The sequence below is a fragment of the Lynx rufus genome, unplaced genomic scaffold (assembly GCF_022079265.1).
Source record: "Lynx rufus isolate CCGP_SWC_20201006 ecotype Redwood Valley unplaced genomic scaffold, mLynRuf1.p SCAF_14, whole genome shotgun sequence".
Taxonomy (NCBI): Eukaryota; Metazoa; Chordata; class Mammalia; order Carnivora; family Felidae; genus Lynx; species Lynx rufus.
The window spans coordinates 53,454,595-53,467,711 of NW_025814828.1; the positions used below are offsets into that span (position 1 = coordinate 53,454,595).

Here is a 13,117-nt window from a genome sequence, read left to right on the forward strand (position 1 = left end):
GGAAGAAAAGAGACTGAATCTACCAGGAAGAAAATGAGACAACTTGAGAAATGATTGGGGGGTGATGGTGAACTGGGGGAGATAAAACGGGCTAAGTAGTCTCTCCTGTGGAGAGACAAAAGGAAGAGAAAAAGCAGCTGGGTAAGTGTAGGACTGTATCTGGACAACAGAAAAACTTTGGACTGGGACGGAGAGGGATCCTATCTCTGTGGGGCTTTCTTCAGACGGGGGCCAGTTCCCTGTTTGCACACCTGGAGAGGATGGGAGCCAGCCCTGGTTTTGGTGGTAGATCAGGATCCCAGTCCGCAGTAGAAGAAAGTGGTCCCCTTCCTGGGGGGCTGTGCGATAGTGCAAGGGTCCCCTTCTTGTGTTCGCTACCCCTGGGCTCAGTGGCTGGGTCGAGGGTGCAGGCCACAGTAGGAGAAAGTGGCCCCTTCCCTGGAGTGTTGTAGGACAGAACACTGCATCTGCCACCCCGTGGCTCAGTGGCTGGTTTGAGGAGGCAGTCCACAGTAGGAGACCGCGGTCCTCTCCTTGGAGTGCAGTGGGACAGAACAAAGCCTGCCTGTGTCTGCCACCCCTGGGCTAGGCAGTGAGGTCAGTGGCGCAGTCTGCAGAAGAAAGAGGTGGTCCTCCCTGAAGTGCATGGGCACAGAGAAAGCCAGCTGGGACCACATATTGAGCTTCACAGAGAGGCACTTCCCCAATACCAGAGCACCCAGAGTGGGACTTTGAATCCTAGTCAAGGGCTGGGCCAGGGGACTCAATGGAGCAAGAAGGACCACCCCATCTGCACCCATGGCACAGTGAGGAAAACTCAAAAGGACTCCACCAGGTTGTGGAGAAGAGACTGGGGAGTCACCATTTCCCCCACCACCACCAAGGCGGGGCCTCAGGGATCAGTCCCAGGGGCCCATAGTGGAGGTGGGACCAGCCTACAACAAACCATGCCACTCTGTGCTGGGTAACTGTTTCTGCTGAAGCCAGATAGATGCTGTGCAACCTGACACCTCCATCATCCAGACCGTGATAGCCTGGATTTATTCCAGGAAAAGTTTTGTTATTTAGATATATCTTCCCTTCCTATCTCTTCCATCCTCTAGGCTGAATACTCTGGTTGTTGGTTTGCCTAAGCAGACATATTTAATCCATTCCCTTGATACAGGTTCTACCTTACTTCTGTACTTTCCTTTCTCTCTCTCTCTGGAAGAATCAAGCCATATAGTTTCTTGGTCTGTATAAATTTATCTTCATTTTTTCCCCTCTTTCCTTTGTTATTTTCCTTTCTTTCTCTGGATTAACCCATTTAGCCTCTCTGCCCAGTCAATGTTTATTTTCTCTTTGTCCTTGACCCTGTAATTTCTCTCTTTATATGTGCTCTTCCATCAGCTCCACCTCCACCCTGTTGTTTACTTATAGCCGGTGTTTCTGTTGTTTTTTGTTGGTTAGTTTTTTGTTTTTTTGTTTTTTGCTTTTGCTTTCAGACTGTTTGTGTGTGTGTATGTGTTTGTCCGTTTGTTTCTTTGTGTGTTCGCATGTTTCCCATTTGTTTGTCTGTTTGTTTTCCTTTCCAGGGCTACCTCAATGAACAAATCAAAGCACGCCTTGTGGAGGGTCCAAAACATCACTATGAGTAGAGAAATAAAATAACCAAAGTCACAACAACAGACAGCAAGTAACACTCTCCAAAATACACCTCCTGAGGGCCAGGCCCTGGACAGTGTATGAACCCCCTTATTGTAGCAGTGCTTGCAGGTGCAGAGCACATAACAAGCTTTATAATTCATAAGGGACAGAAAATAGAGCCAAAATGATGAAATGGAAGAATTCCCCTCAAAAGAAACTCCAGGAAAAAGTGACAGCTAAGGAATTGATCAAAACAGATATAAGCAATATAACTGACCAAGAATTTAGAATAATAGTCATAAGATTAATCTCTGGACTTGAAAAAGGCATAGAAAACAGCAGAGACTCTATTACTGCAGAGATCAAGGAACTAAGAAATAGTCGTGATGAATTAAAAAATGAGGTGCAAAATAAAATGGAGGTGGCCACAATGTGGATTGAAGAGGCAGAGGGGAGAATAGGTGAATTAGAAGATTACATTATGGAAAAAGAGGAAGCTGAGAAAAAGATAAAAAAATCCAGGAGTATGAGGGGAGAATTAGAGAACTAAGTGATGCAACCAAATGGAACAGTATCCGTATCATAGGAATTCCAGAAGAAGAGAGAGAAAGGTGCTAAAGGTGTACTTGAACAAAACATAGCTGAGAACTTCCCCAATCTGGGGAAGGAAACTGACATTGAAATACAAGAGGCACAGAGAACTCCCTTCAGACGTAACTTGAATCAATCTTCTGCACAACATATCATAGTGAAACTGGCAAAATACAAGGATAAAGATAATTCTGAAAGCAGGTAAGGATAAATGGGCCTTAACACACAAAGGTAGAAGCATAAGGATAGTAGCAGACATATCTACTAAAACTTGGCAGGAGAGAAAGGAATGGCAAGAATTCTTCAATGTGACGAATAGGAAAAATATGTAGCCAAGAATCCTTTGTCTGACAAGCCTGTCATTCAGAATAGGAGAGATAAAGGTTTTCCCAAACAAACAAAAACTGAAGGAATCCATCACCATTAAACGAGCCCTACAAGAGATCCTAAGGGGGATTCTGGGAGTGAAATGTTGCAAGGACCACAAAGTACCAGAGACGTCACTACAAGCATGAAACCTACAAACATCACAATGACTCTAAACCCATATCTTTCTATAATAACACTGAATGTAAATGGACTAAATGCTCCAACCAAAAGACATAGGGTATCAGAATGGATAAAAAATCAAGACCCATTATTTGCTGTCTACAAGAGACTCATTTTAGACCTGAGGACACCTTCAGATTGAAAGTGAGGGGATGGAGAACTATCTATCATGCTACTGGAAGTCAAAAGAAAGCTGGAGTAGACATACTTATATCAGACAAACTAGACTTTAAATTAAGGCTGTAACAAGAGATGAAGAAGGGCATTATATAATAATTACAGGGTCTATCCTTCAGGAAGAACTAACAATTATAAATGTCTATGCACCGAATACGAGAGCCCCCAAATATATAAAACAATCACAAACATAAGCCACCTTATTGATAAGAATGTGGTAATTGCAAGGGACTTTAATACTTCACTTACAACAATAGACAGATAATCTAGACCAGAATCAAAAAAAAAAAAAAAGAAAAAAACAATGGTCTTGAATGATACATTTGACCAGATGGACTTGACATCTGAGTATACATGGACTATTCTCCAAGATAGATCACATACTGGGTCACAAAACAACCCTTAATAAATATAAAAGAATTGAGATCCTATCATGCACACTTTCAGACCACAATGCTATGAAACTTGAAATCAACCACAGGAAAAGATCTGGAAAACCTCCAAAAGCATGGAGGTTAAAGAAGATCTTACTAAGGAACGATTGGGTCAACCAGGCAATTAGAGAAAAAATTAAAAGATACATGGAAAAAATGAAAATGAAAACACAACAATCCAAATCCTTTGGGATGCAGCAAAGGCAGTCCTAAGAGGAAAACACATAGTAATCCAGGCCTATCTCAAGAAACAAGAAAAATCCCAAACACAAAATCTAACAGCACACCTAAAGGAAATAGAAGCAGAACAGCAAAGACACCCCAAACCCAGCAGAAGAAGAGAAATAATAAAGATCAAAGCAGAAATAAACAGCATAGAATCCAAAAAAGACTCACTAGAACAGATCAAGGAAACCAAGAGTTGTTTTTTTTTTTTTGAGAAAATAAACAAAATTGACAAACCCCTAGCCAGACTTCTCAAAAAGAAAAGGGAGAGGACCCAAATAGACAAAATCATGAATGAAAATGGATTTATTACAATCAATCCCTCAGAAATACAGCAATTATCAGGGAATAGTATGAAAAATTATATGCCAACAAACTGGACAACATGGAAGAAATGGACAAATTCCTAAGTACCCACACACTATCAGAACTCAAATGGGAAGAAATAAAAAAGTTGAGCATACCCATAAATAGTGAAGAAATCGAATCAGTCATCAAAAATCTCCCAACAAATAAGAGCCCTGGGCCAGATGGCTTCCCTGGGAAATTGTACCAGACATTTAGGGCAGAGTTAATACCTATCCTTCTCAAGCTGTTCCAAAAAATAGAAAGCGAAGGAAAACGTCCAGACTCATTCTATTAAGCCAGCATTACTTTGATTCCCAAACCAGACAGAGACCCAGCAAAAAAAGAGAACTACAGGCCAATATCCCTGATGAATATGGATGCAAAAATTCTCAAAAAGATACTAGCGAATCGAATTCAACAGCATATAAAAGGTAATATTCATCATGATCAAGTGGGATTCATTCCTGGGCTGCAGGGCTGGTTCAATATTCACAAATCAATCAATGTGATACATCACATTAATAAAAAAAAAAACCATATGATCCTGTCAATCGATGCAGAAAAAGCATATGACAGAACACAGCATCCTTTCTTGATGAAAACCCTCAAGAAAGTCAGGATACAAGGAACATACTTAAACTTCATAGAAGCAATTTATGAAAATCCCACAGCTAATATCACCCTCAATGGGGAGAAACTAAGAGCTTCCCCCCTGAGATCAGGAACATGACCTGGATGTCCACTCTCACCACTGTTGTTTAACATAGTATTGGAAATCCTAGCATCAGCAATCAAACAACAAAATGAAATAAAAACATCAAAATTGGCAAAGAAGAAGTCAAACTTCCATTTTTTGCAGATGACATGATAATCTAAATGGAACACCCAACAGACTCCACCAAAGTCTGCTAGCACTGATACATGAATTCAGCAAAGTCACAGGGTGCAAAATTAAAGTACAGAAATCGGTTGCATTTTTTATCACAAATAATGAAGCAACAGAAAGAGAAATAAAGAAACTGATCCTATTCACAATTGCACCAAGAAACATAAAATACCTAGGAATAAACCTAACCAAAGATGTAAAAGATCTGTAAGCTGAAAACTATAGAAAGCTTATGAAGGAAATTGAAGAAGATACAAAGAAATGGAAGAACATTCCATGCTCATGGATCGGAAGAATAAATATTGTTAAAATGTCAATATTATCCAAAGTAATCTACACATTCAATGCAATCCCAATCAAAATTGCACCAGCATTCTTCTCAAAGCTAGAACAAGCAATCCTAAAATTTGTATGGAACCACAAGAGACCCCGAATAGCTAAAGTAATATTGAAAGAGAAGGCCAAAGCAGGAGACATCACAATCCCAGACTTAAGCCTCTATTACAAAGCTGTAATCATCAAGAGAGTATGTTATTGGCACAAAAACATATGCATAGACCAACAGAATAGAATAGACCCCAGCATTGGACCCACAAATGTATGGCCAACTAATCTTTGACAAAGCAGGAAAAAATATCCAATGGAAAAAAAGACAGTCCCTTTAACAAACGGTGCTGGGAGAATTGGACAGCAACATGCAGAAAAATGAAACTAGGCCACTTTCTTACACCATTCACGAAAATAAACTCAAAATGGATGAAGGACCTGAAGCAGGAAACCATCAAAACCCTAGAAGAGAAAGCTGACAACAACCTCTCTGACCTCAGCCGCAGCAATTTCTTACTTGACACATCTCCAAAGGCGAGGGAATTAAAAGCAAAAATGAACTATTAGGACCTCATGAAGATAAAAAGCTTATGCACTGCAAAGGAAACAATCAACAAAACTAAAAGGCAACTGATGGAATGGGGAAAGATATTTGCAAATGACATGTTGGATAAAGGGCCAGTATCTAAAATCTATAAAGAACTCATCAAACTCCACACCCAAAAAACAATCCAGTGAAGAAATGGGCAGCAAACATGAATAGACACTTTTCCAAAGAAGACATCCAGATGGCCAACAGACACGTGAAAAGATGCTCAATGTCACTCATTACCAGGGAAATACATATCAAAACTACAATGAGATATCACCTCACACTAGTCAGAGTGGCTGAAATGAACAAATGCTGGCAAGGATTTAGAGAAACGGGAACCCTCTTGCACTGTCGGTGGGAATGCAAACTGGTGCAGCCGCTCTGGAAAACAGTGTGGAGGTTCCTCAAAAAATTTAAAAAAAAATCTACCCTATGACCCAGCAATAGCACTGCTAGGAATTTACCCAAGGGATACAAGAGTACGGATGCATAGGGGCACTTGTACCCCAATGTTTATAGCAGCACTTTCAACAATAGCCAAACTATGGGAAGAGCCTAAATGTCTATAAACTGATGAATGGATTAACAAGATGTGGTTTGTATATACAATGGAATACTACTTGGCAATGAGAAAGAATGAAATCTGGCCATTTGCAGCAACATGGATGGAACTGGAGGGTATTATGCTAAGTGAAATAAGCCAGGCAGAGTAAGACAGATACCATATGTTTTCACTCATATGTGGATCTTGAGAAACTTAACAGAAGACCATGGGGGAGGGGAAGGGGGGAAATAAGTTACAAGTAGGGAGGGAGGCAAACCATAGGAGAGTCTCAGGGACTGAGGAGAACAAACTAAAGGTAGATGGAATGTTGGGTAGAGGGGAAATTGGGTGATGGGCAGGGAGGAGGGCACTTGTTGGGATGAGCACTGGGTGTTGTATGGAAACCAATTTGACAATAAATTATATTTAAAAAATAAATAAAGTTCTGTTTGATTAGGAAAAGAAAAAAGAAATGAAACAGATGAATATAGGGGACAAAAAAAGAGACAGAGATAAACCTTAAAACAGACTCTTAATTATAGAGAACAAACAGGTTTACTACAGGTGAGGTGGGAGGGGGGATGGGTTAAATTAGTGATGTGTATTATGGAGGGCACTTGTGATGAACGCTGGGTGTTGTATGTAAGTCATGAATTACTAAATTCTCATCCTGAAACTAATATTGCACTCTATTTTAACTAAATACAATTTAAATAAAATCTTGGAACTACAAATAAAAATGAGCATCAGTACTACAATAGATCTAATACAGGAATCAAATCTTTTTTGTGTTGTTTTACTGTATTGAAGTGTACCTGATATACAAATATTGTACACATTGTACATATTTAATGTGTACATCTTGATGAGTCTGAACATTTGAATACATCAGTTTTGTGCATAACCATCACCAGTGATGCCATCATCATAACCAATGCACTAAACATATCCATTACCTCCAAAATTTTCTTTGTGGTATTTTTATTTCCTTTATTTATTTTTATTTTTGTTTTTTTTAAAAATTTTTAACATTTAATTATTTTTTTTGAGGCAGAGAGAAACTGAGCATGAACAGGGGAGGGTCAGAGAGAAAGAGAGACACAGAATCCGAAACAGGCTCCAGGCTCTGAGCTGTCAGCACAGAGCCCGACGTAGGGCTCAAACTCACAGAGTGCAAGATCATGACCTGAGCCAAAGTCGGACACCTTGAGCCACCCAGGCTCCCCTCCTTTATTTATTTTTTAAATTAAAAATAGTTTATACATTTATTTATTTTTGAGAGACAGAGTGAGAGTGCGAACGGGGGTGGGGCAGAGAGAGAAGAAGACACAGAATCCGAAGCAGCCTCCAGGCTGTGATCAATCATTCAGCACAGAGCCTGACATTGGGCTCGAACCCATGAACGGTGAGATCATGACCTAAGCTGAAGTCGGACACTTAACAAACTGAGCCTCCCAGGCGTCCCTGTTTGTTTGTTTTTTTTAACATTAGATCTGTCCTCTTGATATATTTTTAAGCTCACAATTTTGTATTGTTAAAAATTTTTTAACGTTTATTTATTTTTGAGAAAGAGAAATACAGACAGAGTATGAGCAGGGGAGAGGCAGGGAGAGGGAGACACAGAACTCGAACCAGGTTCCAGGCTTTGAGCTGTCAGCACAGAGCCTGACGCCGGGCTCAAACTCACAAACCACGAGATCATGACCTGAGCTGAAGTTGGAGGCTTAACTGACTGAGCCACCCAGGTGTTCCACAATTTTGTATTTTTAACTATAGGTACTGTTTACAACCTATGCATTTGTGTGTGTGTGTGTGTGTGTGTGAGAGAGAGAGAGAGAGAGAGAGAGAGAGAGAGAGAGAGAGAGATCTGCCTGCAGGGTATATAAAATTAATTATGCATAACAAAAACTTTATACCCATTGAAAAACAATTTCCCATTTCTTCCTTCCCTCCAGCTCTTGACAACCTTCATTCTATACTCTGCTTCTGTAAGTTTGACTATTTTTATTTGAAAAAGTTAATGTGTCTCTCAACAATGTTCACATTTCTCACATACTTACTAGTTATTAAGGAAAAATGTAAACTATATTTTAAATGTATTGTTATATAAAGGTTTTATTTCCCATTGATAAAGGGAAAAATTTACATACTTCCCTAGATGAGAATGAAATAAGATAAAATATTTAAAATTCCTCACATAGTAACTGGCTCAGAGAGGTGCTCCAAAAAGTTAGTTAATTTCTTTTCCTTAACTTCTATGATGTTAAACCCAGTGGTCAACTCTTGGTCTTCATTTTACTTAACCCATCAGCAACATTTAACACAGTTGATCACTCTCTCTCTCCTCCCTGAATTTTCACTTGGCTTTCAGGATATCCCTATCTCCTGTTTTTATTTTTTTCTTCTGCCTCACTGTTCACTTCTCAATTACCTTTGTTATTTTGTCTCTTATCCCTGCCTACTTAATATTGGAGTGTCCTACAGCTTACATAGTCCTTTATATTCCTTATCTATACCTCTCTCTTTGGTGATCTCATCTAGTCTCATGTCTTTAAATATCATACAAGCCAGAAAAAAATCATACCTCCAGACTCCAAGACATACTCAACACCTCCACTTGAATGTCTAATACCCATTTCAAAATCAGCAGATACAAAAGTGAACCCTTCAACTCCCATCACCACCACCCCAAACAAGTTCTTTCTACAGTCTTTCCCATATCAGTTCATGGAAACTCCACCCTTTCATTTGTTTAGGCCAAAAACCTTAAAGTTATCCTTCAGTCCTCATTTTCTTGAACATTCTACTTCCTGTCCACCATGAAATTCTGTTTCTGTCACCTGCTAGACCCCAAGACCTGGCCTTTACCTGCTTGTATTCATTAACCTTTTTCTTACATTTTCCCCTAAGCTCTTCTTTCTGGCTTTCTTCTTAACTCAGCCAAATGAAACCTGAAACCATCCCGCAGGTGGTGTTGACTACCCTGACAAAATCCCCCACCAGGGCAGACCACCCAGACCATTTGAGCTAAACCTAACTCATGCCTACATGGATGGACCATGGAGTGACTTCTGGAATGACATACAATTACCTTTACTTCGTTTTAATATTAACATCACTGCCCAAGGAGGAGCTTCAGCCTCATTTACATAACACATAATGTATGTATAGGCATGTTTCCTTAAGTCCCTTATGCCACCTATGCCTGCCTCTACATAGGATGACAAGACTTCCTTATCTAGATATTTATCCTAACCATAAACAAAAGGAACTCATTCACCCTCTCTTGGGAAGTCACAACTTTGAAAGCCTTTCCCTGTGTTCTCCTTATTTGCTGCAAATAAAAGTTTTCCTTATGTGACAACTCAATCTGGTGAAGTTTCTGATTCACCAAGGAGTGAATTCACATTGGTTTGGTTACAGTTCTGCTTTTAAAAAGATAAACAGAAATCAACCGGTTTTTTTTTTCCCCTCACCTTCATTGTTATTCTGCTTTAAACTATTCTGGTCATCTCTTGCCTAGATTACTGAACAGCTTTGTGATCTTTTCCCCTGCTTCTACCTTTGTCCCCTACAGTCTACTTTCAATACAGTGGAAAGCAGAATGATACTTTTCAAACAACCTAGATCATGTCACTCTTCTTCTCCAAACCCTATAATTGTTCCTTATTTCACTCAGTGTAAAAGTCGAAGTTTTTACGATGACCTATAAGGTCTTTTGTGATCTCCTTCTCTTTTTGGCCTTACCTTCTACCATAATACTCCAACTCACTGGATCCATTACACTGATTTCTTTATGTTCCTCAAACATGCAGGTGCACCCCCTCTTGCTTTAGAGCCTTTATGCTTGCTGTTCCTACGGCTTAGAATGCTCTTTTCCCAAAATATACTATGGTTAACTCTCTCGGCCTCCTTCAACCTTTCTTCAGATTTTACCTTCTCAATAAGGCCTACTCTTTACAACCCTATTATATCGCTGCAATCTGTCCCACTATCCTGCCACCTATGTTGCTTGTTAATCCCTCTTACCCTCCTCTACTTTTTATTTTTTTCCTCAGCACTTATAATTTTAATAATTTTAGATAACTTACTAATTATGTTTATTTTGTTGTCTTTCTCTGTTACATTTTTACCTACTTGAGGATGTGGATCTTTGTTTTATTTACTGGTCTATCTCAAATGCCTGGAACAGTACCTGATGCATAGTAGGTACCCAACGTTATTGAATAAATGAATGAAGTGTTACTGTTTAATAGATACTTTCTTTTTTTTCTTGGGTTTATTTATTTTGAGAACAAGAGAGAAGGGAGAGCAGGGGAAGGTCATAGAGAGAATCCCAAGCAGGCTCCATGCTGTCAGCACAGAGCCTGACACAGGGCTCTATCCCATGAACTGTGAGATCATTACCTGAGCCAAAATCAAGAGTTGGACACTTAACCAACTGAGCCCCCAGGCACCCCAATATACTTCCTTTTTGATTCATTCCTAAGGTAAACAATAAAGTCTTGCAAAAGTCTTTTTTTCCACGAAGAAATCCACGAGGAGTGAAAAGACATATTTTTCAAATATATTTTGACCTTAAAGAATGACATTGCTACATATTATAAACCATGTCTTATTGAGTAGATTACTACCTATTTGAAGCTGGTAATTCATTTTCTTATAGAATCATAGACTATAAGAAATATAAAATATTATAGTAACAATGTAATCAATTCCTTCATGTCATGCATGACAGGACTCTTTAATATGTTGGAACAATGAAAATCAAGAATAACTTACTTAGGATCTGACATTTACTTTTCAACTGGGTAATCCTTTATCAATTCTACAGAAAATAATGAAACAGTCTCTAAAACACTACATGAACTAACCTCACCATTAGTCACTCCCATGGAGGTTGGTGAGAAGTGATTATTCCTCTCCACAAAGCCATAGACATTTCTATGCGGGTGTATGCTATGCCAGTATAGTCTATGCACCAGAGAACCACATATAGGTTATTTGGCAGAGTGTGAAGGCTCTATGAAAACACTAGAAGTTCATATATGAGTCATTTACTTCTATAAAATAGAGAGAAATCTGTAGTCATGGGAAAGATGGGGCAGGCAGATTTTGCTGGCAGTTGATTCTCACCTTGTCATGTTTCTTCTTGTATTTGATGCAAAGTGGCAGAGTCAGTCTATTAACCTGTATTCGTCACTGTAGGAGTGGGTGGGGAGACATTCCCAGCCTACAATTACAGTCAGGACCTGTTAACTAGCCTGCTTCAAACTTTTTTTTTTTTATATAGCACTGATAGAACTAAAGTAGTCAGAGTGAATAAGTGTGTGAATGGTGCTTAAAGTGTGAACAATTTTAAAAGCAGGCCTAAGACAGACATTCTAGATGAACTTTTTTTGATTCTAACTAAATGCCACATCTTTATTAGCTAATAGTTGGGAAATCTTGACAGCCTTTTGCGTGCTGACCCAATGTTAAAATCTGTAGATTTTAGAGTTTAGAGTTTTTTCTCAAGTGGAAAATGGGATAACATAAAACTTTTCGGGGTCTTAACAGGAAAATTCATGGTTTAGTAACAAGCAAAGGTTTGATTCATTCAGGAGAGAATTTTTTTTTTAATTTGTGAGATTTTTTTATTTCTTTTTTTAAATTATTTTTAGAAACAGAGCACGTGAGCAGGCTGGGAAGAAGAGCAGAGAGAGAGAGAGAGAGAGAATCTTAAGTTCCATGTTCAGTGCAGAGTGCGATGCAGTGCAGAGTGCGATCCCACGACCCTGAGATCATGACCTGAGCCAAAATCAAGAGTCAGACACTTAACTGACTGAACCACCCAGGCACCTCAGAAAATCAGATAATGTTAAGTAAAACAATTTTAACATGGAAAGCATAAAAGAAATGGTAATTATTATTGCTTTCTCTCAGGTACATATGACAATAGAGTCTTAAGATGGGAGCACTCATTTATATTGTTGAAAATGAGTTCATTGAAAAAGTGATTTAAGAACAATTAAACAAATGCTCTATTCTATGTTTTGTTTGTTTTTTTTATTTAATGTGCCATAGAACAGAGGAGTTTATCTGGACTCTCACCTAAGCCTAATTCTGTATATGCTTTTGATTCTACTATGAGAACTTCTCAATCTGATCAAGGCCAGGTAAACACTGAAACTCATTTGTCAGATAAACTAAGTTTACATAAGACACCGAAGAGATAAATACCTTGGAGAAACAAAAGGAATCTTGGGATATTAAAGAAGTAGTCAGAAACAACAAAATGAAGTGTTATCAGAAGATCAAATTGCACAAATATGGGATGGTTGATGACAGGTTATTTGTCAGTAGAGTACAGGCCAGGCCTGGGGCAAATTACACTTGGAATGTTCTCTGCTTCTCGCCATCATTTGTTTCCAGGTAAAATCAAGTTGAAACACATATCAAAGGCAGCTTTAACAAAAATTAAAATACATACAAAAGGGGAAAGAAGTCACTAAAAAGGGCCAGAAACATATGATAAGAGGACAAGGATTTGAGCCATGTAGTGGTTTTTTTTTTGTTTGTTTTTTGTTTGTTTGTACTGGATGAAACTATCCTGTCATCTAATAATATGATCTCAGTAACAAAGATCCTATAAAACAGAAGACTTGTGGGGATCTCTTCAATTCACTGTACTTTAGGAAGCTCTGAATACAGAATAAGGTGTGGGTGTCATACCTGAACACAAGTATCAGAAGCAGCAGCAATACTTTTATTGTTTTAAATCAAACAAATTATTAGTAAGATACCACAAAGTCATTTTTATGTTTTGGTATATTAAG

General features: G+C 38.7%; 1 protein-coding gene across 1 annotated transcript in view; it reads left to right on the forward strand.

Annotated features, from left to right (window-relative positions):
* The first annotated feature begins 260 nt into the window (after positions 1–260).
* Positions 261–13,117, forward strand: part of LOC124509277 (src substrate cortactin-like) — a 99,989-nt gene continuing 87,132 nt past the window's right edge. Inside the window, exon 1 of the mRNA XM_047075801.1 lies at positions 261–448. Within this exon, the coding sequence (XP_046931757.1) occupies positions 261–448 (188 nt within the window). The remainder of the gene's footprint in view (positions 449–13,117) is intronic.